This window comes from Tiliqua scincoides, chromosome 1 (genome assembly GCF_035046505.1).
Source record: "Tiliqua scincoides isolate rTilSci1 chromosome 1, rTilSci1.hap2, whole genome shotgun sequence".
Classification (NCBI taxonomy): Eukaryota; Metazoa; Chordata; class Lepidosauria; order Squamata; family Scincidae; genus Tiliqua; species Tiliqua scincoides.
In genome coordinates this window covers 112,121,267-112,145,509 of record NC_089821.1, presented here as the reverse complement: position 1 = coordinate 112,145,509, position 24,243 = coordinate 112,121,267, and the positions used below count along the sequence as shown (strand labels likewise).

The following is a 24,243-nucleotide window of genomic DNA, read 5'->3' as shown; positions in this document are numbered from 1 at the left end:
AGGTTGTCGAAGTAGACTGTCTTCACCAGGTCTGTTTGTCTCATTTCAATGTTGTCATTTTGACTATATTTCAGTGCCTATATTAAGCTGCAGCGTTCTATGGTCAGTACTGGAAATGTGTAAAAGACCTGCAGCTATTATGAAAATTACAGTCTATACTATGTCTTCCATAAAAGAACTGCAGCAGTGGGCGGGGACTGTAGCCTAACTTTTTTTTGTAACAAATGTTCATTTTTATAGCCTGGGCTGTATGTCTAGCCAACTTATGCCAGCATGTCAGTCTGACGATTGTGTCATTTATGCCTTACATACCAGTGCCAATAGTTGGAAATTGTAATTCTGTCTTTATTTTTTTTAACTCATCAGTAGAATACTGAACTAAAATAAAGCAAATATTTTAGCAAAAAATTAAACATTTATGTTATAAACTGCTTCAGTGTCCTTACTAATGGTGGTGCCCTTGTGGAATGAAGATTCCACTCAAACCATGAAACCACTGTAAATTCTTCAAAATATTGACAGTATCTGTACATAGAAAAGCCAGTTCCCAACATAACTTGTCCCACTTGCAGTAGGTCCAAACTCACAGTGCCACAGGATATCCCACGGCCTCTTCTTATTGGCTCTCCTGGGCGCTGCCATCTTGAATAGCGTGATTCAAGTCCAGTTGGGTCATGACCCAGTTTTTGGTGGTTTGCCAAACTGACAGAATGCTGCTCCCCCCCTCCCAAATAACACTTAAAAGTTGTTTGGCAATAGTAACAGATCATGTCACTAAATTACAAGTGCAGATGGGCTGAATAAGCTGATGAAAACGCAAGCCTGAGCCAACTTGGACACTACGTCAATTATGGATATAGCAATATTTTGTCATATAGCAAGCATACACAGGTGTGTGTATGATTGAGTGCAATGGGATATATAGGATGACTGATTAAAACTACACCGTTCCCACATCTGGTCGTTATGCAGGGAGTTAATCTGCAACCATGGTCTCTTGTGGATCATGAACAGAATGCTGCTCTAGCTTACAGGAGGCTTTCCAATGCCAGTGCGTCCCAGTGGGCAAAGTGGCATGAGGGCTCAGAGCTTTGTGATGATCTTCCAAAGGCTTATGAGGTTGGCCAGGTCTGGGTATATTGTGCTGAAGCTCTCATACCTCCAGTGCAGCCCGAAAGAGTGTAGTGGTAGCCAGAACCAGGCCAGCGGTAAAGTGAGTTGTAGAGTGCTGCCTTGGGTGGTGGAGGATGCAGGCAGCCCCCTACACCACCAGCCACCTGGTGATCACCTGTGACCACCTCACTTAGTCCCTGTTTCCCTTACGTTCCTCCTCTGTATGTGTTGAAACACAACAGCAGAGAGGAGCAAAACAAGGAGGCCAGGATAAGCATTGCCTCACTTCCACTCCTCCTGGCTTCTTTGTGTTCAGCTTTACTCCGCAACTCTGCTTAAAAACATAGAGTGGCAGCCCAAGAACAGAGGAAGAGGAAACAGAAATGGAAAATGGGCTGGCCATTGCCTTCTCTTCTCAAAGTCCACACTTATTGCCATCATCATTGTCATCTTGACCCCTCTTCCAACCTGAAGCAGGAGGAGGAAGGGGGCCTGGTCAATACGTGCTATAGAATTAGACAGCTGAGATCAAATGGACTGGACCACTCAGATTGCAAATGAGAGCTGAACCATTTCATTGTGCCTTCCAGACCTTCTGTAATGTCCAGGAGCAAACAGCACAGTATGAAAGCAGCTGTGCTAGTTTAATTTAAAAACAACAACAGTTGTCTGAGTTAAAAAAGAAACAGCTGAGAAACCTGGAAGTACGTTTGCACAGCCAGTTCCGCTTTATCTAATTCATGCCTTTCCTCATGCATTTTCATGCCACTTCAAAAGCAAAACTTCTGCCTCCGTGCAGAGAGCATATCCCAAAGATGCAAACTGAATTGCTGTTCTCTTTGGGTTCTTGTGTAGCGCTAGCTCATTGAAATGGGGCTGGTGCAAGATGGCTTCTGCAGAGCTTGTACCCTGTATTTTTTATTTTAAAAATAATAAGTAATTTGAAATTACAAATCACAAATTCATGAATTCTGAAACAATGTTTCTACACAAGCTGTTTACAGCTGTCCAGTTCAGTTCAACGGAGGCTCTGAAAATGTTCATTCTCTTTTTGGGGAGAGGAGAGCATCATCTCCAAAGCTGACTGGTGTGTTTTGCCCAGAATTCTCATTAACTGGACTCTTGTTTTTGGGCCTTAAATACACATGACTTTCAAACATGAGTAACACAAGCTGCACAACTGCTTTTCCCAGAGAAAGACCCAGAGTCTCTTGGGTTTTCTCTTGTATTCATGTGGGCTAGAGAAAAATGGCTGGGTGAGATAACCATTAGAACAGAGCAGAAATGTGTACGTTAGGCACACCCCGTGCTGGTGGCCCATGATGTTTTGCTGCCTGACATCAAAAAATGACCTTCCTTTCTTTTCCTCTCCCCACCCTATTAAAATCATCTCCCCACTCCTCTCAATTCTTCCTCTTTTCTGTTATACTAGCAAGGGATAAGAAAAGGGAAAGCGGTGCCATTTCACTTTTCTTCCTGTGCAGACAATCTACGGGAGATGATGATGAGAGGGTTGCTGAAGAAAGTACATGCACACATGCAGGCAGGCACGCGTGACCTGTTGCCACACAAAATTGCCCTTCTGATGTTGCTTCCCTGTAGGAAAAGTAGTTGTCGGTGTTTGGAGTCTAAGGAGAGTCACTTGATGGCCCAAACAAAATGTGCTTGTGGCACACCTGTGACTTCAAATGTGGATCTATCTCAACTTCATCTAAAACAAGAAGTGGGATTATGATTAAAAGCACCACTGGCTTGTGATGAATGCTACCCCTCCATCTACAGTCCTTCGCTCCCTAGCCCTTCTTTCCTGGTGCTCTTCTCCCAGCTGGGCTCATTCCTAGTATCAAAGCATGAGGCCAATTCTATGCTTGGGATCATTAGGAAGGGTATTGAGAACAAAATGGCTAATATTATAATGCCGTTGTACAAATCGATGGTAAGGCCACACCTGGAGTATTGTGTCCAGTTCTGGTCGCTGCATCTCAAAAAAGACATAGTGGAAATGGAAAAGGTGCAAAAGAGAGCGAATAAGATGATTACGGGGCTGGGGCACCTTCCTTATGAGGAAAGGCTATGGCGTTTGGGCCTCTTCAGCCTAGAAAAGAGACGCCTGAGGGGGGACATGATTGAGACATACAAAATTATGCATGGGAAGGATAAAGTGGATAGAGAGATGATCTTTACACTCTCACATAACACCAGAACCAGGGGATATCCACTAAAATTGAGTGTTGGGTTAGGACAGACAAAAGAAAATATTTCTTTACTCAGCGTGTGGTCGGTCTGTGGAACTCCTTGCCACAGGATGTGGTGACAGCATCTGGCCTGGATGCCTTTAAAAGGGGATTGGACAAGTTTCTGGAGGAAAAATCTATTACAGGTTACAAACCATGATGTGTATGCGCAACCTCCTGATTTTAGAAATGGGTTAAGTCAGAATGCCAGATGCAAGGGAGGGCACCAGGATGAGGTCTCTTGTTATCTGGTGTGCTCCCTGGGGCATTTGGTGGGCCGCTGTGAGATACAGAAAGCTGGACTAGATGGGCCTATGGCCTGATCCAGTGGGGCTGTTCTTATGTTCTTATGGGGGAGAAAAAGGATGGGGTGTGGTGATAGAAGCAGTGGGTGGGAGATGGGGGTGGGTTTAGTGCCTCTGCCTGCTTCTCTTTTGATGCTACAGATCACATCTCTCTCTCTCTCTCACACACACACAGAGGTCACTTTTAAACAATTACACCCTTTAAAAATGTTCAAGGTGGCATCCAATAGAAAACAAGACAATTGTAAAATCAATAAAGTAAACCCAATTGCAACACAGGAGACAAGTGTCACAGGCAGATAATCTATGATATTCCAATAAAATCAGCCACTAGCCAGAAAGACCAATGTTTTATTTTATTATAGTCGTGATTCTGGCCTTTGAAGCTATGGGACTGGTGCCACAAAGAGCAATACTGTACTGTATGCTGATTCAAGCTGATTTTAAAGTACTAGCCTTGCTGATGGAATTTTGTCCCCTAAGCCAGTGGTATTTTTGCTAACAAAAACAATCCTCAGAAGGTTGTTCTTTCAAAGGATGACCCTTCTGACGTGATTTCATTAGGAGCTGCATTTTGTGTCATTGCCTTTAGCTAGATGTATAGTCTGGCCTTGAGGGTTGATTTATGTTTGTAACTACAGCTACTATGCCCTGCTGGTTGCAGTGGATTAAGCACTGCAGATAAGATTTCACAGAGGCAACCACAAAATCCATCCTGCCCCCTACTGATTGGTATCGAGGGACAGGCTCTTGGGAAGCCCATTGATCTTTTGGTCTGATGTCAGGATGTTTCATTCTTTCCGATTCATTCCTTCCCCTCTCAAGGTTGCAGCTCCAGGCACAATATTTGTGTTCAAATCTTCATCTGTGCAATATTGTTAAATGTGAGTTTTTACAACATTTCTCTGAACCTTATGTTTGTAACTCACATCTTGTGACTTGTCAGTGACATGCAAATGTTATATCACACATCATATATAATGATAAGTTGGCTGAGGGTGAGCTTCTTAGAGGAAGAATCTAACTGCATCACCCCATTCATTCTTTCAGTATACTGTAAAAACAGCCCATCAAGGGAAGCCATTGAGGCTCAGTGCAGTGAGTGATCCTGCCTAACCCTACCTAACCCCCCAATCCTACCTAACCCCCCTCCCCACAGATGTAGCCCCACCACCAGAGTGTGTGCTGAATCCTGAAGAAGGAGAAGTTCTGGAGGTCTCTTCTGGGCAAGGGAATTTATTCTTTTGCCCAGGGGTAAGCCTCCACTGCCCAAAGCAATTTAGTTGGAGCAAGTCCAATGGGACCTGGGAAGGGGGATAGGACATAGGTGATGCCACTGCCACTGATACCATCCCCTTCTCTCTCTGCCCCCTCCCTTCCCTGGTCTCTGCCCCGTTCTGCCCATGCTAACTTATGAGCTCTGGGACTCTCTGCAGGCTGCTGGCACATAGCTGCTCACCTCTTGCTGCGGTGGCCTGGCAGTGCTGAATAGCACATCATTCAACAACTTTTGCAACTGCCATAAAGTATGCTGTGCCACCTGAATGCAAGTTTCAGCAGTGCAGAATGCCCATAGGATTGGGCCTTGACTGTGTATGTATGTGTACACAAACACATCTGGTGTGCTCCATGGGGCATTTGGTGGGCCGCTGAGATACAGGAAGCTGGACTAGATGGGCCTATGGCCTGATCCAGTGGGGCTCTTCTTATGTTCTTATGTTACAGAGTATCTGCACCAAAGTCTCCATGGAATTGGAGACAAAGAGCAACTGAATGATTTCATTCCAACACATAACATCGATTTACACAGTTAAGTAATGTGTGTACAGTGTACTCCATTTTTTATTCTGATCAAGAACACAACCTAAAGGTTTGCACAGGTTTGAAGATGTGATATGACTCGCCCAAAGGCACTGGAACTGCTGTATAAGATGTTTGCTTCCTATTGCACTGGGGTATTTTCTCCCCAATTCCTATTGGTTTAAATGAGGCTTTAATTTTGTTACATATCCACGTTTCTTATAAAGAAGCTTAGGGTGGCATACAAGGGTCTCTCTTCACCCAACTTATCATTGCCACAATTTTGTGAGGCGAGGCCAAAACACAGCAATGGGTCAGAATTACCTTGTGAACATCTGGGCTGATGTACCAAGTACTTTGACAGCCTTTTTTTTTTAACCTCAATGCCACACTGACATTGAGACACATCTCAATGACACACATCTACTTTGTAACTATATGTTTTATCATTTTTGAAAAGTCTTGGAGAAGCCTGTGTACAGTGCTGACTCATGATTTGATTATTTGTCTCCATTTCCCTTGATGGTACTGAATGTGATCCATGAACAAAAGGTACAATCCAGGGAAGCAGTTGTGTCTGTTGCCTTGTGTGCTCCCTGGGGCATTTGGTGGGCCACTGTGAGATACAGGAAGCTGGACTAGCAGGGCTCTTCTTATGTTACAATCTATCTGCCACAAGGATGCAGCTGCAAAAGGTGTCCCTGCCCTGCATTCCTCAGCCATAATGCTACTTACCATGTGGATCACTACTCTCATGGTGCGAGTCTGTCTTTCTACTGACAGATCATAGCTTGAAAGGGGAATACAATCTCTCTCTATTCTCAAAGACCACATGCTTGGCTCAAAATATGTCAGGTACTTCTATTAAGGAACAATGCTTTCTTTTTGCACAAGCCTTTCAAGGGGATTAGTCCCTTTTGTTTTTGCAATATGTGGTGGTGCAATCTTGTTGGCTTCATCTTATATTGTCACATTCAATTAAATGTATGCGGAAGAGGCACAAGAATGTTAACTATGCCTCCGTGCCACACACATTGCTTAATAAGTAGCAGTGTCGACATTTAGACTGTGAAATCTTTCAAGGGCTGTTTTCTAGCCCAGTACGTCAAGGAGAACTCTGATGGCACTGGCCTCCAGTCTGTAGCATCTAACAGCCCAATCCTATCCACACATTCCTGGGAGTAAGCCCCATTGACTCTAATGGGACTTACTTCTGAGTAAACAGTCATAGGATTGGGCTGCCAGCCTTCTGACTTCAGATGAAGTGTGCACAAACCACTTTCATCCAAGGTATTTTACATTCAGCAAACTGTCAAACAGATTCTGGGTGCAGTAGAACTCTGGGTTATTTTTGGATAAGGTCTAACAGCTTCTGCCAATGGTAACCTGCCACATACTGAAGGCTACCATTTTTTCATTTAAACACAAAATGACTGGTTCCCTTTACCGAGAGTTATTTATGTCAGTCCAGGGTGGGTACATTTATTGCAGGCAGGAACCCTCTTTGTTTCACCAAGTGTGCACAAACACAGGCAGCCATGCGCCCAATCAAAACAAAGTTGGACATGTGCCAGTTTTTGCAAGGCAGGGATCCTTGAAAAGGCCTGGTACGGTCAAGCTTCTTTCCAATGTAAAGTAGCCAATTAGTGCCACATGCCTTCAGTGTACTTTTAAAACCCCATGATTAGAGGGGAAACTGAATTCTACTAAGGATTACTCAGAGCTTGGAAAGGGTTGTACATACCACTGTCACAAAGCCACTGCATCTGGATTTTAAATACATGTTGGAGAACATCTTAGTCATGGTGAGAGCTGTATTAAAAAATAAAATAAAATAGAGCTATCGTTGGTTTGAGCAGGCGTGACATGGATCCGTATTTCTGTATGACTGTAAAGGAGGATGATTGATAGCACAATGAAGGCAAGATGGGAATTGGGCCAAGAAGCACAACTAGACATGTGCCATTGCATTTGCTAAAGTAGCCCCAGAATGCAAATAGTGCACCCCTCCTCAACTTGAACCCATTTTGACCATGTAACAATTTAGATTGCTTTCAGTTGTAAGCGCTTTGGGGACAGGGAGCCATTCATTAATTTGTTTTTTATGGAAATCATTTTGTACACTACTTTTTATCTGTTTGACCTTGAACTGAGCAGTCCACAGTGATCCATCCCATGCATTATTATCCCTGTCTGGGCAGTTAGAAGAACAACACACGTATGGGATGACCGACTTTCTACAATAACTTTTCTAATGGAAAAGCTTCCTATGCCCCAAACATCATCCAAGTTGGAAAGATGACTTTTGCCTGCTGTAAGCATCCTCTTCTCCAGGCTTGTTTCCTACTGCCAATGCTACAGCCTGGTGGATGGTTTATTTCCCCCTACGCATGCATTTTGATCACAAGGCAACAGTACGGCAACACAGTGGCATGGCTAAAGGGGTGCGGGGTGTGTGGCTCTCACTGGGTGACACAAGGGGGGGTGACTCCATTACTGCCAAAACTGTGAAAATCTTGGTATTTTCAAATAATACTATTGTGTGATATAGTGTGTGATGCATAACTTAATACAGACTGCAATGAAAAACTGCCTTGAAATATCTGTATTCTATCAAAACTTTTAGCCAAAAAATCATAAAAGGAAAACACAAGTGCCTTATGTAACAAAGTGGATTTTCTTAATTCAGAACTGACCAGTGAGATTGATTGTTCCAAGAGCCAATGAGGTGTTATTATGACACAGCAGGGAGCCAATAAGGTACTGGTATGAGTGACCCCCTCATTTCCATAGATCACAGCCAATTCAAGCTCTTATTCAGTTGTGAGTGTCAGCAAGTGGGCACTGGTTTTTTTTGTTGGTTACTGATTTGTTGCGTGACTTGTCCTGTTCTAAATTAAAATAAAGTTAATGGGGGTGACACTAATCCTAGTGATGCCACTGCATTTAGGCTGTGCATATGATATCGTAATTTATTCTGTATGGTCTGGTTCGGGAGGAAATGCATCATGGGGTGACACAAACCGTAGTGACACCTCTGCTGCAGCATGTAGTCAGTTGTAGCTTGTGCTTTTTTTGGCACAGGGATTTCATATAAAAATTGGAGAAAAGCTGCCTGCCATAGTAGGCATGTGGTTGAATACCACCAAAGAGAGCTGCTGTATAGCAACCGTTGCTGAGAGCAAGCTGTAAAGCCCAGAGTTGGAATGTTGCCTTAGCTGTGAATTCACACGTAAGGATTAAATAAATAATGCCTTGAACATAAAGGACCTTGAACAATTATTCATATAAAAAAAGAACAATGCTGAAGGATTCCTCACATTTATAGCCACCCTTTCTCCAAGGAGATAACATTCACTGCCCACTTCCCTCTTACCCACACAGCAAGACTGTGAGGTAAGTTGGACTGCTATAGACCACATAGCCTAAAGCAGGATTTGAACCCAGCTCTCTTCAGTCCAGGCACAACTCTGTAACCGCTGCACAGTACTATTACTAAAATGCTGTTAGTATAGGTAATAAAGCAATAATTCCAACGTTACACTGAACCTTCTCTTTGCCAAGCCTCATCTCTCTGAATTGTAACTCTAACCTTGCTGGAAATATAGGATCATTTCAACCTTGTGGAGATTATAAAAATGTACAATATCCCACTCCAGCTTCCAAGTCTCTTCCGCTTTCCATAGGTCACAGCTGTAAGTGCAGTCTTAAAAGGCAAAAAAAAAAAAAAGTTCAGGAAGAAAAGCAGAGAAGATAAAAAATTGGTCATAAGCCAGAACTACACCTAAATGCTTTCTGCTAATTAAGATCTGCTTGTCTAACCCAGCAAAGCAGCTGCTGAGCTCAGGCTAACATGACGTGCTACCAGCTGAGATCCATGATGTAGGCTTCCCAAAGGTAACTTAAACACACTGTAATCATGTTAATTCTGGTCACATACACCAAACATGGCAGCATGAGTAGCGTTTACTGACTGCAATAAGATATCAGATTACATTAAAATGCCACTTGCTGACTGGATTTGGAACATTCACTACCTGATCTTATCAGTGGAATGCTTTTTAACAGCTTTAATTTCTGCTAAAATTTCACATACGCTGTATATCTAAACTGTAAATCTCTCTCCAGTGCTGTGTCATGGTAAAGACCAATTACGTACTTTAATACTGTGTCAGAAATTGGTTGACCATTACGTGATCTCATAACTTCTTTCTATTCTTTTGCTTTGCCTAGCAAAGGAGTTAATTTTGCAACACAATTCTATGAGTAAATACTGAGAGGTAAGTCCCTCTGTGTTCAATGATGGGAGGGGAGAGAAAGATGTGAAATTTGGAAAGCAGCAGAATTGTGGAATAAGTTCAGAGAAGTGCTCACACTGAATCAAAGGAAAAATGGGCCTTGTTATGCCTGATGCCTTCCTTCTAATATTAAATCCTTTCCCAGGTTATGCAGAAGCTAACAAGGCCCTTGCTAGAAAAACAAACACCAATTGTTGCCTAGTATTCACATTCTGAACTCTCATTTTTAAGCTGCAATAAAGAAATCGCATCAAATCTCAACATAAATCAGTATCACAGAGAATGGAACTGGAGATTTTATGCCCAGGATTTGATCATCAGATGGTTTCTTTGCATACTGATTTTAAAATATTTGTAAGCCGCTTTCTGTAAAAACTAGGCCAAATCTATGCTATTTTTACACACTAGTGAGGTACAACTGTCTGTTTGCCTTTATGCATGTGAAGCTCACATATAGCAGTGGGATCCAAACTAATGTAGACATGACCAATAAGGCGTATTTAAAATTTTCATACAGGATGGTCCACACTCCCTTCCTCCCACAACTTGTGTAGGGAAATTGCCACCTGACAGACATATTGTTACTTCTTTTGAGCTGGTTATACTTGTACCATATGGGCAACCCAATCCTAAGCTCTACCGACGTGAGGTGCAGCAGTGCAGAGAGCAGCTGCTGGAGTCTCTTCGGGATAAGGAAACATTTGTTCCCTTACCATGGGTAGAGCACAGCTGGCCCCAATGGGCCTCCTTGAATCTGCACCAGCGCTGGTGCAGAATGAGGAAGCCTGTGTCAGACGGCTCAGTTTAGGAAGGGGGCACTGGATACAACAGCAGCCATGCCCCCTCCCAGGCCCAATTCGCCCACAATCCCTCCCTCCCGCGCATTTCCCGCATCCTGAACAGCCTCCCTGTCAGCTGGTGGGGGTACTCACTGCCAGTGCTTCAGTCCTGTGTCTTCATAGCATTGAGGTTCAGCATCAACTGGCACTGGCCTCTCTGCCAGCGAGAAAGTGCCTTGCAGCACTTTTACAACACCCAGTACCAGTGATATACCCAGTAGGATTGGCTCTTAAGGTTGTTTTAAGTCCGTACAGTATGGAAGGAGAGTTTGGGCCACTGCGAGTCCCTGCCAGGGAGGGAAGGGGGTGGCACCAGAGCTCCTGCAATCACAATCACCAGATGCCCGCTGCAGATGCCCTCTGGAGGGTGGAGGAAGCTTACTGGCGTCTCTGCAAGCCTCTTGGCACTTTAGAACTGCTGAGAAGTGCTCACAGGTCCCACTTCCAGTTTCACGATAAAACTGGAAGTGAATCACACAAGCATTTTTCAGTTCTACAGTGTGGGGAGGCTTCCAGAGGGGCCTGTAAGCTTCTCCCACCCTCCAGAGGGCATCTGCAGGCTTTGGTGAGTCTAAAAATAGCCCTGTGTTGCTGTCATAGTTATCCCACCCCTTAAGGGGGAGGGGTCAGAGTTTCTTGGGCTGGGGCATTGCGACAACCCAGTTTGAGAACCTCTTCCCTAAGGGTTGGGAATGTAATGTGAATGAGGTAGCTTTGGAAGTGGAGGAACTTTGGTGAACTTTTTCTGACTGTTATTTCTCTTTCAGGGTATGCAACATGCCAGGCATTTAGAGATCATAAACTAAAAGTCTTGTTGCTTTTTTGGAATAAAGCTGACTAAAACTGCTATTTTACAAATTAGTTACAGTTTGGGTTAACGGCCAGTAGCTTTACAGCTGTGAGCATATTTTCTTGGAGAAAAAAAAAAACACACACAAAACACCAGAACAGACATACCACATTGGATCAAAACACCAGATGTTGCTATCACTTTGTTCTCTGTAGCAAGTGCTGACAACCATGTGGCATGGCTTAGCCTTACAGCACTTGTCAGTTCACACCTCTGGCAGATGACATGTGCCAAAACACAGGGTGGGTAGATCTCAAGCTTGTGGGAACTACTTTGGTTTTTACTGGAACCTGAAGCCCACCAGCTGGAGTTGAGTCACAAGTCGTATACCGGGAATGACACACACAGTACATACCCAGCCCAGCCCAAACAAATCAACTCCTTTCATTTTGACCCAGTAGCTTTTTAAAAATTAAATGTTTTGTTTCTGCTATTGTCAAACAATTAGACCTCAGAAGCCCTTTCTGACCTACTGCAAAAGCATCTGAAGACCTGACTCATAGGCCATGAGTAAATCCTGATCTTCTGCTTCAGTATGTGCTAGAGATTACCAGCTTCGACACAATAGTCTTCCATTGAAAGTCTAACTATAGTGGTGAATTGGGAAGGGATGCCAACATTCCATAGGTGCTTTTGGGGAGAAAGAGCTGCTGCCTGCACTTTTAGAGGAGATGCCCAAAGGCTGTTTGCAACCTATTTGGCAATATTTGCTGAATCCGAAGACAGACACTGTTAGAAAAGGACAGAAGGCAGCAATAGGGCATTAGAAAAATGTCAACTCAATGCTGTGTGATGAGCAGCATAAGAACATAAGAACAGCCCCACTGGATCAGGCCATAGGCCCATCTAGTCCAGCTTCCTGTATCTCACAGCGGCCCACCAAATGCCCCAGGGAGCACACCAGATAACAAGAGACCTCATCCTGGTGCCCTCCCTTGCATCTGGCATTCTGACATAACCCATTTCTAAAATCAGGAGGTTGCGCATACACATCATGGCTTGTACCCCGTAATGGATTTTTCCTCCAGAAACTTGTCCAATCCCCTTTTAAAGGCGTCCAGGCCAGTCACCATCACCACATCCTGCGGCAAGGAGTTCCACAGACCGACCACATGCTGAGTAAAGATATATTTTCTTTTGTCTGTCCTAACCCGCCCAACACTCAATTTTAGTGGATGTCCCCTGGTTCTGGTGTTATGTGAGAGTGTAAAGAGCATCTCCCTATCCACTCTGTCCATCCCCTGCATAATTTTTTATGTCTCAATCATGTCCCCCCTCAGGCGTCTCTTTTCTAGGCTGAAGAGGCCCAAACGCCGTAGCCTTTCCTCATCAGGAAGGTGCCCCAGCCCCGTAATCATCTTAGTCGCTCTCTTTTGCACCTTTTCCATTTCCACTATGTCTTTTTTGAGATGCGGCGACCAGAACTGGACACAATACTCCAGGTGTGGCCTTACCATCGATTTGTACAACGGCATTATAATATTAGCCGTTTTGTTCTCAATACCCTTCCTAATGATCCCAAGCATAGAATTGGCCTTCTTCACTGCCGCCGCACATTGGGTCGACACTTTCATCGACCTGTCCACCACCACCCCAAGATCTCTCTCCTGATCAGTCACAGACAGCTCAGAACCCATCAGCCTATATCTAAAGTTTTGATTTTTTGCCCCAATGTGCATGACTTTACACTTACTGACATCAAAGCGCATCTGCCATTTTGCTGCCCATTCTGCCAGTCTGGAAAGATCATTCTGGAGCTTCTCACAATCACTTCTGGTCTTCACCACTCGGAAAAGTTTGGTGTCGTCTGCAAACTTAGCCACCCCACTGCTCAACCCTGTCTCCAGGTCATTTATGAAGAGGTTGAAAAGCACCGGTCCCAGGACAGATCCTTGGGGCACACCGCTTTTCACCTCTCTCCATTGTGAAAATTGCCCATTGACACCCACTCTCTGTTTCCTGGCCTTCAACCAGTTCTCAATCCACCAGAGGACCTGTCCTCTAATTCCCTGACTGTGGAGTTTTTTCAGTAGCCTTTGGTGAGGGACCGTGTCGAATGCCTTCTGAAAGTCCAGATATACAATGTCTACGGGTTCTCCCTCATCCACATGCCTGTTGACCTTATCAAAGACTTCTATAAGGTTCGTGAGGCAAGACTTACCCTTACAGAAGCCATGCTGATTCTCCCTCAGCAAGGCCTGTTCATCTATGTGTTTTGAGATCCTATCTTTGATGAGGCATTCCACCATCTTACCCGGTATGGATATTAGGCTGACCGGCCTATAGTTTCCCAGGTCCCCCCTCTTTCCCTTTTTAAAGATCGGCGTGACATTTGCTATCCTCCAATCTTCTGGCACCATGGCTGTTTTGAGGGACAAGTTGCATACCTTAGTCAAGAGATCTGCAACTTCATTCTTCAATTCCTTAATAACTCTTGGGTGGATGCCATCAGGGCCCGGTGACTTATTGATCTTTAGTTTATCAATGAGGTCTGAAACATCTTCTCTTTTAACCTCTATCTGACTTAACTCCTTGGTCAGGAGGGGCCATTCAGGCAGCGGTATCTGCCCGAGGTCTTCTGCCGTGAAGACAGATGCAAATAACTCATTTAATTTCTCTGCCATCTCTAAGTCTCCTTTTATCTCCCCTTTCCCTCCGTCACCATCCAGAGGGCCAACCGCTTCTCTGGCGGGCTTCCTGCTTCTAACATATTTGAAGAAGGTTTTATTATTCCCCTTAATGTTGCTGGCCATGCGTTCCTCATAGTCTCGCTTGGCCTCCCATATCACCTTCTTACATTTCTTTTGCCACAGTTTATGTTCCTTTTTATTCTCCTCATTAGGGCAAGACTTCCATTTACCTTTCACAGCCTCTCTAACTTGGCTGGTTAGCCATGCAGGCACCCTCCTGGATTTAGTGGAACCCTTCTTTCTTTGCGGTATACACCTCTGCTGGGCCTCTATTACTGTTGTTTTAAGCAGCCTCCATGCACTCTGGAGAGATTGGACTCTTTTTACCCTCCCTTTCAACCTCCTTCTAACCAGCCTCCTCATTTGAGGGAAGTCTGCCCGTCGGAAGTCAAGGGTTTTTGTTAGAGATTTGCCTGGTACTCTTCCCCCAACGTGCATGTCAAAACGGATCACAGCATGATCACTGTTCCCCAATGGCTCAGTAACATTTACATCTCTAACCAGGTCCTGTGTATCGCACAATATTAAATCGAGAGTCACCTGCCCTCTGGTGGGCTCCATGACTAGCTGCTCTAAGCCACAGTCATTTAGCATGTCAAGAAATCCGGTCTCCTTATCGTGACCAGAACACAAATTGACCCAGTCAATATGAGGATAATTGAAGTCCCCCATGATTACAACCCTGTCCCTCCTTGTCACCTCCCTGATCTGTTTCCTCATTTCAAGGTCCCCATCCGATTTCTGGTCTGGAGGACGATAGCACGCCCCCAGTATTACATCGCTGCACAAGCCTGGTAATTTAACCCACAGAGATTCTACGGTGGAGTCGGACCCACCTTCAATCTCTACTTTGCTGGATTCTATCCCTTCCTTAACATAAACGGCCACCCCACCTCCAACACGCCCCTGCCTGTCCCTCCTGTAGAGTTTATAGCCCGGGATTGCGGTATCCCACTGATTCTCCACATTCCACCAGGTTTCCGTTATGCCCACTATGTCAATGTTTTCCCTTGTCACCAGACATTCCAGTTCTCCCGCCTTTGCTCGTAGACTACGGGCATTCGCATAAAAGCATTTGTACACAGAATGCCCCAGGATGCGCTGCTTATTCGCTCCTTTGTCCTCGCATCCTCTCATTGTGCCAAACTGTCTATCACATCTCATCATGCTACTTTTCCCAATTTCTTCTCCTACTCTGCCTTTGTCTTGTTGTTTTCTAACCTCCCCATCCTCATCCCATAGGGATGAGGTGTCCCGAACCGGATGCCCCTCGGCTCCTGTCAGCCTTCCCCCAGGGATCAGTTTAAAAGCTGCTCTGCCACCTTTTTAATGTTATGCGCCAGCAGTCTGGTTCCATTCTGGTTCAAGTGGAGCCCATCCCTCTTGTACAGGCCCCGCTTGTCCCAAAACGTTCCCCAGTGCCTAACGAATCTAAACCCCTCCTCCCTACACCACTGTCTCATCCACGCATTGAGACCCCTGATCTCCGCCTGCCTAGCTGGCCCTGCGCGTGGAGCATAACAAGCATTGGGGGGGGGATTTTAATTCTCCAGAGTACCCTTTCCTCCAAAACTTGCTTCATATGAAGAGCGTTTTGAACATGACACCCTAGTTTCTCACTAAACATTTTGCAGCACTTACAATAATGCAAACTGTTCTGCTTCAAAAGACTCTGATCTCTTTGACCTAAAGTGTGCGTTTTTTATTTCTCTTAAAAAAAATACATCAGAGTACTGATTTTGTTGCCAGTGGAAGGTTGATGGGGCATAAGTTCAACCAATGTTAATGGTCAGTGGTGAAAACATCACGAACACATAACTCAACAGGGTAGCTGTGAACACGTAAAACAATGCATACAGACTCTCTTCCGCACAAAATGTGTTCAGCAAGTATTGCAACTATTGCTGCATACCTGTTTTTACTGGAAGTGCATCAGATGCCTGACTTCAGCCACACAGCTGCTGAGAATGTCTACCCCAGGAGTTTGGTTTTTAAGAGCATTTGTTTTTGCCTAGAAGGCAGATGTATATTTATTTGGCTGGAATGTCTTTTGGAGAAGATTGTAGCTATTCCTGTTTGTCACTGCAGATCTCTGCCTTGAAAAGAACTTTTATGTCAACAGACTAAAATGCTAGTTATCTGAACTCTAGTAAAAAGGATCATACTTGCCTCAATCATTTTTTTTTAAATCTTCTTTCTTACCAGAGTATTTCTGACAAACAATGCATTAACTGCTTAAGTTGTGCTTCCAGCTAAAGAACTATTTAACTTCTGCATGGCCTGTGACCATCAGCCCAGATACATAAAAATGGCTGCAAATTTGGTTTCATTTTTATTGTACTGATTCCCCTAGGCATTAAGGGCCCAATCCTATCCAACTTTTCAGTGCCAGTGCAGCTGTGCCAATGGGGTATGCACTGCATCTTGTGGTGGGGCAGCATTCACAGAGGCCCCCTTAAGGTATGGCAACAGTTGTTCCCTTACCTTGGGGCTGCATTGTGGCTGCACTGGGGCTGGAAAATTGGATAGGATTGGGCCCTAAGTCTGCTGGTTTAGAACATTTACTATATAACCCATAAAACACTACCAAAAGCTTAATATTTAGAAAAGTTTTACTTATTTTCAGTTGGGGCTTTAATCATGGACTTAACTAATGACAAACAATATAAAATGCTTCTGATAGTACTCAAAAAGCATGCATGTGTATAAGGAGAACTTTACACCCAGAGATTTCTAGCTCAGTTTCCATGAACCACAACCCATCAGTAAGACACATATTCACACTGTGAACAGGCACACCTCTACCTTTACGTATAAATTGTGCTCTCTAACTTCCATTTGGGCAAACTAAATGTTTCCAAGTACATAACATCTCATATGAATCCAGTTTTCCAGTATAAAAGTAATTTCATCAAATATTTTTTCCTCTTCCTCTTTTTATATAATAAGCTTTAAAGATAATTCCGACAAAAGGTTCTCTTCCCTCCCTTCCCAACAAAAAAGGTGTGATTAGCCTATTGAACAGCTCCTCATGAACATAACTAAAATACAAATGAGAGACTAAGGGCACAATCCTAATGTGCCCTTGGGCTGGCCTGGGAATGTCGCAAACTTGGGGAAGTCAGTGAGGGCTTGGTAAGTTTGCGCCGGCCTTTCCAGGCCAGTGCAGGGATCTGGGGGTGTGAGTGGGGAGGCTGGGGAGGAAATGGGGAGAAGTTTTGGGGCTGAGGGAGGGCAGGTGGTGGGTGGGCCCATGGGTGGGGAGTGGAAGGCGGGGTCAGGATCCAGTACTTTGCCAGATCCTAGGCCCGTTCTTGGGGAGCCTGGGGCAACTTCAGATTGTGCCACCTATTTAGGTAGCGAAGATCTGAGTAAACCCATTGGGGTGTTGCAGTTCTACCCGGGTAAGGAAAATTATTTCCCCTTGCCTCGGGCTGAGCCAGACCCGGCCTGAAACTTGTCCTGGATACAGCGCAGCCCCACTGGCCTGCCTGTTCCAGCACAAATTAGGATTGCACTGTAATTCAGATAAAATCCCTCACTACTTTTAAAAATGATAGTGCTCCTTTTTCTAGACTGAAAGTTATGGAACTTGACCTGACAGATCCTGAACCCAGAATGTTAAAAGGCTATAATATACTGAATGCAACCATTTATTGTATTATAAAAGTTCATGAGTTAGGAGCATTGCAACACAAATGGATGGAGCATACACATTTCTAACACCCCTCCAAAACAACATTGCTAACTGCATTTGATTCTGCTAATAAGGGTAACCCAAAGACGGTCCAACTCCTAGTTACTAACTAAAATCTGATGGAATAATCAAGAGCAGGGGTGCTCACACTTTTTTGGCTTGAGAGCTACTTTGAAACCCAGCAAGGCCTGGAGATCTACCAGAGTTTTTTTACAATGTTCGCGCCATCATAACATATAACATTTATGTGTACAATGTATGTTGGTGTACCTTGCATAACCGCATGAGCCAATATTGCACAACACAACATAATTAACTATAAACATTTTTTGTAATTACTTGAGTTTACTTTGATGACTTGCACTGAAGTGAATCAGCCAAGGATGCATAGTCCAGACAGTAGCTGCTGACAGCCAGCCTCAAGCACACTTCCAAATGTTCATCAGTCATGGTGGAACGGTACTTGGACTTAATGATCTTCATGTAGGAAAAGGCTGACTCACATAAATAAGTGGAGCCCTTCCTGCCTCAGGTGCTCTTATATCCCTGAGGGCCCTATTGCCTTCAAGTGGCTGCAGCTGTGCAGCACACTCTGCTGGATGCCCAGGCCTTACCCTTAAAGGGGCCACTGCTGACACCACATCTACCTCCTCACCAGATCTTCCTCGATTCCAATACAAGGGGGGGGGGGAGCAGATCTCTATACAGACCAGTGCAAAAACAGGGGAAAGGTGTGGGGGAGGGATGATCTCTACATAGACATCACAGCAAGACCAGTGCAAAACCCCTTGCACACAGAACCAACAGATGGAAGTTGGGGGGGGGGCAGATCTCCATACATACCAGTGCAAAAACAGGGGAAAGGTAAGTCAGCCCCAGTAGAGTTAATGGGGCTCACTCCCAGGGATGCGTGGTCAGGAGAGAAGCCTGCCAGCGGCTCCTCTCCAGGTCTACTCACGAGTCAGCCCCAGTAGAGTTAACAGGGCTCACTCCCAGGGATGCGTGGACAGGAGCTCACTCCCAGAGGGCGTCACTCCCAGGGCGGGGCTCACTCACAGGAATGCATGGACAGGAGGGAAGCCTGCGATTGACTCATTTTGCCTCGAGATCGACCGGTGGATCGCGATCGACGTACTGAGCACCCCTGATCAAGAGGGTGACTGAGTATAATCAAAGCATAAATTGGGCTGGGGTGAGGAATGACTGATAATAAAAGTGTTTTTATAGTTGAGAAGTGTCAAGCACACACACATAAATGTATGCAGGAACAAATTAATTTTAAAAAATTGATCTTTGCCCATGTAGAATAATTTTTATACATATGTTGCCCTGTAACTACTAATAAGCGATTGCACATTTTGTAGTCAGTGATCAAGCGCCATCCTGCACTATACGTATGTATCCAATGCTCCATACTTAGGGAGAAGAAAACTATAATATTTTATTTAAAAGTAAAGGTACTCCAAATTTCCAGTGTGTAATTTTCAAATTAATGGGTTGGATCCGAAGCTATCTCATACAAACAAAATGTGCCAATTTGTGAAATTCTGTCCTTTTGCCATATTCTACGCTGTTCCCAAAGGTCCCACACCCTCAGGAGTGAATTTCAGGGGGCTCTTCAGGAAACTGTGCTAGGGAAAAGCAAAGGGAAAAATAATTTGCACAGTAGCTGATGCACTCATTCTACTTGGGATCCAACCCATAGTTTTAAGCAGTACAATAAAGGTACTAAAATGTAAGTTGTTGTTTCAACATCAGAAAAAAAATGCACTGTATTTGCACATTTTAAAGACACCGTCCAACAGACTGTGAAAATAAGAAATTCTCAAACTAGCAACACGAACTCCTGAAAATGCAATCCTTACTGAGAAGTAAAAATTCAGAAGGCACTTGAAATGCTGCAAAAGTCAATCAAAACGGTTAAACACATGCCTCAAACGGCAACTTCAGTCTCCACCAGATTTGCAGTTCATTTTGAAGTTTTAAGTGGAAAAATCATATAGAGGAAACTCAGTCACTGCCTATTTTTCATGGGTTTTCTTCCAGCATACAGCTGCTTAGATCTGGGAAAATGCAGCCTGTGTTTCTAACCATGCTTACCTTAAGGGTGGGTCCCATTGAATGGATTGGGGTGACTGAGCCTTTTCTTATGGTTCCTCAGCTGCATGTTGCCTATGGGAAAAGCCTTGCCTGTGTTGGTTCTCTGCTGATGCAGCCAGTAGTGAGTTGGTGCACATGCTGCCACCTGCTGGATTCAGCTTGCTGCACCTTTACTAAAATATCTGCTCTTTCAGCATTTCTAGAATAATCCCCCCAAAAGCCAAAACTGGTGTGCAGCAACTTATGGACACAATAGGCTCATTAAGTGCTAAAGATCCAGCACAGGCAGGGTCTCTTCCTTGGCCTCTGTACACCAAAACAGTGCACTTGGGTCCTCTGAGGGCTTAAAAAAATGACTCAAATGGCCAACATATTCGCGTGCAGGAAGGCCTCAATGCCAGGGACACTGAAGTTCACCAAACACACATTTCACCCCAGTGAATTTTCAGACAAAAGAAAACAAAAGCTCACTAGCTACAATGCTGAGGTATAATAATTGTTCAGACCATTCTGCTCCTCTCAGGAAAGGAAGAGTACACTGCAGCCTTTTGGTACTGCTGAGTAGTCTGTCAGCCTGCTGTTTCACAGGTGGAATTAGTGTTCGTTTTTCAGCATAACTGTTTTGTAGAGAGACTTGAAGAACTCAAGTTCCCCCCACTGCAGTGCCCCCACTACAGACCAAATCTATAAACTGAAAACAGAAGCTCAGTCTGTATGCCACAACGGCTGACAGATTAAATTCCCCTCCCCACATTATAAAATGAACACTGAATGTTTCTGAGCAAGTTCCGTTGCATTTGAGGAGATAAATCGTACATTCATGAAACCCCATGTGTTCCTTTTTCTTCTGCCAGGAGCGTGGTACAATATTTTCCATTGTCACAGCTTCAGTAGGTTTGAACTCACTCCATCACTCAGAGTTCATCCTAGGTGTTGGAAAGAAAGGGTGGGCAGGGGAAAGGAGTTAGTGACTGACGTAGTAAAATACCACTGTTTGATGTAAACTCTTAGTAGAAGTATATCAAAATGTTCTTTCATGTTCAAGAAGAATATGAGGAACACTAGATTCATTTTTCTCCACTGCTATGAAAGATGCCACTGCATAATTTATATTATGCTCATCAAGTTGGTTACTATGGGTCCCTCCTTCTGCAATATATTGTTCTTTTCTACCATTGTGAAGAACACAGGTTATTTCCCAGTGACCTTTCCCAACAAACACCAGAATTGACTTAGGGTGCAATCCTAACCCCTTATGTCAGTGCTTTCCAGCACTGAAATAAGGGCAATGCAGCTCTGAGGTAAGGCAACAAACATTCCTTTACTTTGAGGAGGCCTCCACGAGTGACACTCGTGTAGGATGTCACTGTAGGATGCAGCACACGTCCCACTGGCACCGCTAAGTTAGTGCTGGAAAGCACTGACATAAGGGGTTAGGATTGCGCCCTTAGTTGCCACCCAGTAACTCAGCAGTTCTCTTCAAAGTATCTCTGACTAGCTGTATCAGATCTTTAGAGTACCTGAAGCAATTCAGTACCAATGGAGTCAAATGTAAGAAGACGGGTGGCACAGCAAGATATTTGCTTTTTGTTCACAAGATAATACACATTTAACAATACACAGACATAAACAGGCACAAGATAAAGACGATAAGTATCTCTGTTTAGTGGCATGCCAAAACTACTCACCTTATTCCTGGAAGACTTTTTTTTCTTATTTTGAATATCACTGACTTTCTGCATCAAGAGTTCAGCTATGGCTTTTGCATCAAGGCTGTCTATTTTCTCCCCAAAAGCACTTTTCTTTAAGAAAATGAAAGACTGTTATCACTTCTGGTTTAAACAATTGTGTAACAAAGAGAAAAAGTGAATTGCCATCTTTTATATGAAAAAAATATTGCCATTCTATGGGCTGAAAAGTTTCCTGGATTGTTTAATACAGAGAGCTTAGAGACCTAAAAAGAATTTTTTAAAAAGGAAAAGTAGTTTTCCCCTTCCTCTGTGGTTAACTGCATTCATATTCTCTAGACCAGGGGTGGCCAAATTCACTTAACATGAGAGCCACATATCTCTCTCAAACATCTGACGTTTATTGTAAGAGAGATGTCCGGGAGCCACAATATTTAAGAAGCACTTAAATTCTTAAAAGTCACCATGAACATGAAGCCTGTTTTAATCAAGAAGGCTCTCAGTTTATACCCAGTAAATAATTGTAAAATTTGAAAATTTCCCTTTTACATTAATTTTTTATGCAAAAAGCTCAGCCAACATATTTCCGATAGCCAAATGTGGTTTGTAAGCCATGGTTTGGCCACTCCTGCTTTAGACGGTAAGCTTCACTGGGGTAGGAAACTGTCCATTTATTATTTTACAATATACATGGACGGTACAACAACGATATTTTTTATTAACAATACATACCGACTTTTGATGTGACATAACATAGCTATGTACGCTAAGGACCCTTTTGACATTATGGAGAAACAAATTCCATAGTGCTATGGTAAAGTGAGAAATAGACTGTGAAGGTTACGGCTTGCTATCCTTTGACTGAATAAAGGGTAATATCCAAAATAAACACTACCGTATATGATCCCAAGTTGTACAGTGGTTGATGAGGAGAAAGAAGTTCCTCTAATTTCTGCTCCACACCAGGGAGGGGGGTTGCCCCAAAAGAGTATAAACCCATGCAACACACACAAAATTCAAGAAAGCGGTCTCTTGGAAAAGGTTCACAGAGACACTCATTTGTATTACTTACATGAAGATGAAAAAAAGCAATTGCAGAAAACAGCATTCATGAACAAAACGGAGAGACTAGGGTCAATCTATTACTTGATGATATGAAAAGCGTTAGGGTTTTTTACCTTTGCTCCTTGATAAGGATAAAATTTAACGGTTGGATATGCTTTGATGCCAGCAGACTGGCAAACATGAGCATGTGCTTGGCAGTCGATTTTCCCAGCTTTCACTTTTCCTTTGACAGTCTGAGAGCGAGAGAGAGAGAGATCGAGATCACAGAAATCACATCCTTTCCAATTCTGAATAGTCCTTTTCATAGATCATTTTAACATTTCACCACACAACTTTTAAGAGGGAAAGATGCTATTGTGTGGCTTCTATGGGGATAATTCCTTCAGTTGAAAACTCACTGGTTCACATCCCTGCTATCTTCTTTTCCTAGTTATTTCAGAATTCAAGAAGATACTTCTTCTTTAAATTTTGTCTTTTCTCAGTTTGTGCCCTCTTGCCAACAAGGCCATGGACTATTCTGAGTGCTGGTGGAAAACCGCCTAGAAGCTATGCATTCAGCATCGCTCAAGGTCAATCAAGATAGTGCACCACACAACATTTTCATTCTTCTAAGGCAGCAGGGCTGTCTACACTGCAGCCTGCAGGCCAGATCTGGTGCCCTGTCTAATCCCTTCCACGCATGCTTACCGTTCCATGCGGGAGTCTCCTTTTCATGCTGCCGATCTCCTCTGAACTGTGCTCCGGTCAGCCACTTCCGGGTTCGGTCACCCCAGTAGCCATCATGCCCAGATTTCTGGGCAGACATGGCTGACCAGGTGCAATTTGGGGGAGATCAGCAGCACAGAACAACGGCTCCCTGGTGAAATTACCATGAGTGCCGTTCATGCGGCGCTCATGGTAATTTCACCAGGGAGCCGTTGTTCTGGGAAGCCTTTCCCAGCATGCAGCTGTCTCCAGTTTGGAGACCTCTCCTGTAAGGTATTCCTGAAAAAAATATGTCAGAAGCATAACAGCTACATGTAGGTTCAAAGGCTAAATGTTTATTTGAGGTTACCTTCTGGATACATTTGAAATGCTAAGATTTGTTTTTTATTAAAACAAACAATTTACTGGCTCTGGAAGATTATACTTACCTTAGCTAGAATCTCAAACTCTGGAGCAAAATTTTGGCAAGGGCCACACCATGGAGCGTAAAAATCAATGACCCAATGTTCTTTCCCATTGAGAACTTTGTCGTTGAAATTCTGAGGTGTCAGATCCAGAGACACTTGAGGTAAGTAGCTAGAAAAAGAGAGAGACCCAAGAGTTTCAGTTAATCCCCAAAACTTCCAAAATTAATGATCTAAGCATAAAGCACAGTGACCACTTTCAGATACATTATATAAAAAGCTGGTAGTTTTTTCAGTTTTGAGAGTTTTATCATGATAATCATCATATTCATTTTGAATGGGGGGGGAAGAGAAAACCCAAATATCATTGATCAAAACAGATGTCAAAATGTTGAAAGAACCATATTTTTATCTGGGTTTCAGACAAGCACTTTCTTTTTCACTTTAACAAGAAC

The 24,243-nt window shown here is 43.8% G+C and overlaps 1 protein-coding gene across 1 annotated transcript in view; it reads right to left on the bottom strand.

Annotated features, from left to right (window-relative positions):
* Positions 1 to 18,566: 18,566 nt before the first annotated feature.
* Positions 18,567 to 24,243, bottom strand: part of DNAJC10 (DnaJ heat shock protein family (Hsp40) member C10) — a 30,718-nt gene continuing 25,041 nt past the window's right edge. Inside the window, exons 20-23 of the mRNA XM_066635180.1 lie at positions 23,813 to 23,960; positions 22,793 to 22,912; positions 21,615 to 21,728; positions 18,567 to 20,852 (exon numbers count right to left, since the gene is read on the bottom strand). Coding sequence (XP_066491277.1) covers positions 20,841 to 20,852; positions 21,615 to 21,728; positions 22,793 to 22,912; positions 23,813 to 23,960 — 394 coding nt within the window. The 3' untranslated portion in view covers positions 18,567 to 20,840. The remainder of the gene's footprint in view (positions 20,853 to 21,614; positions 21,729 to 22,792; positions 22,913 to 23,812; positions 23,961 to 24,243) is intronic.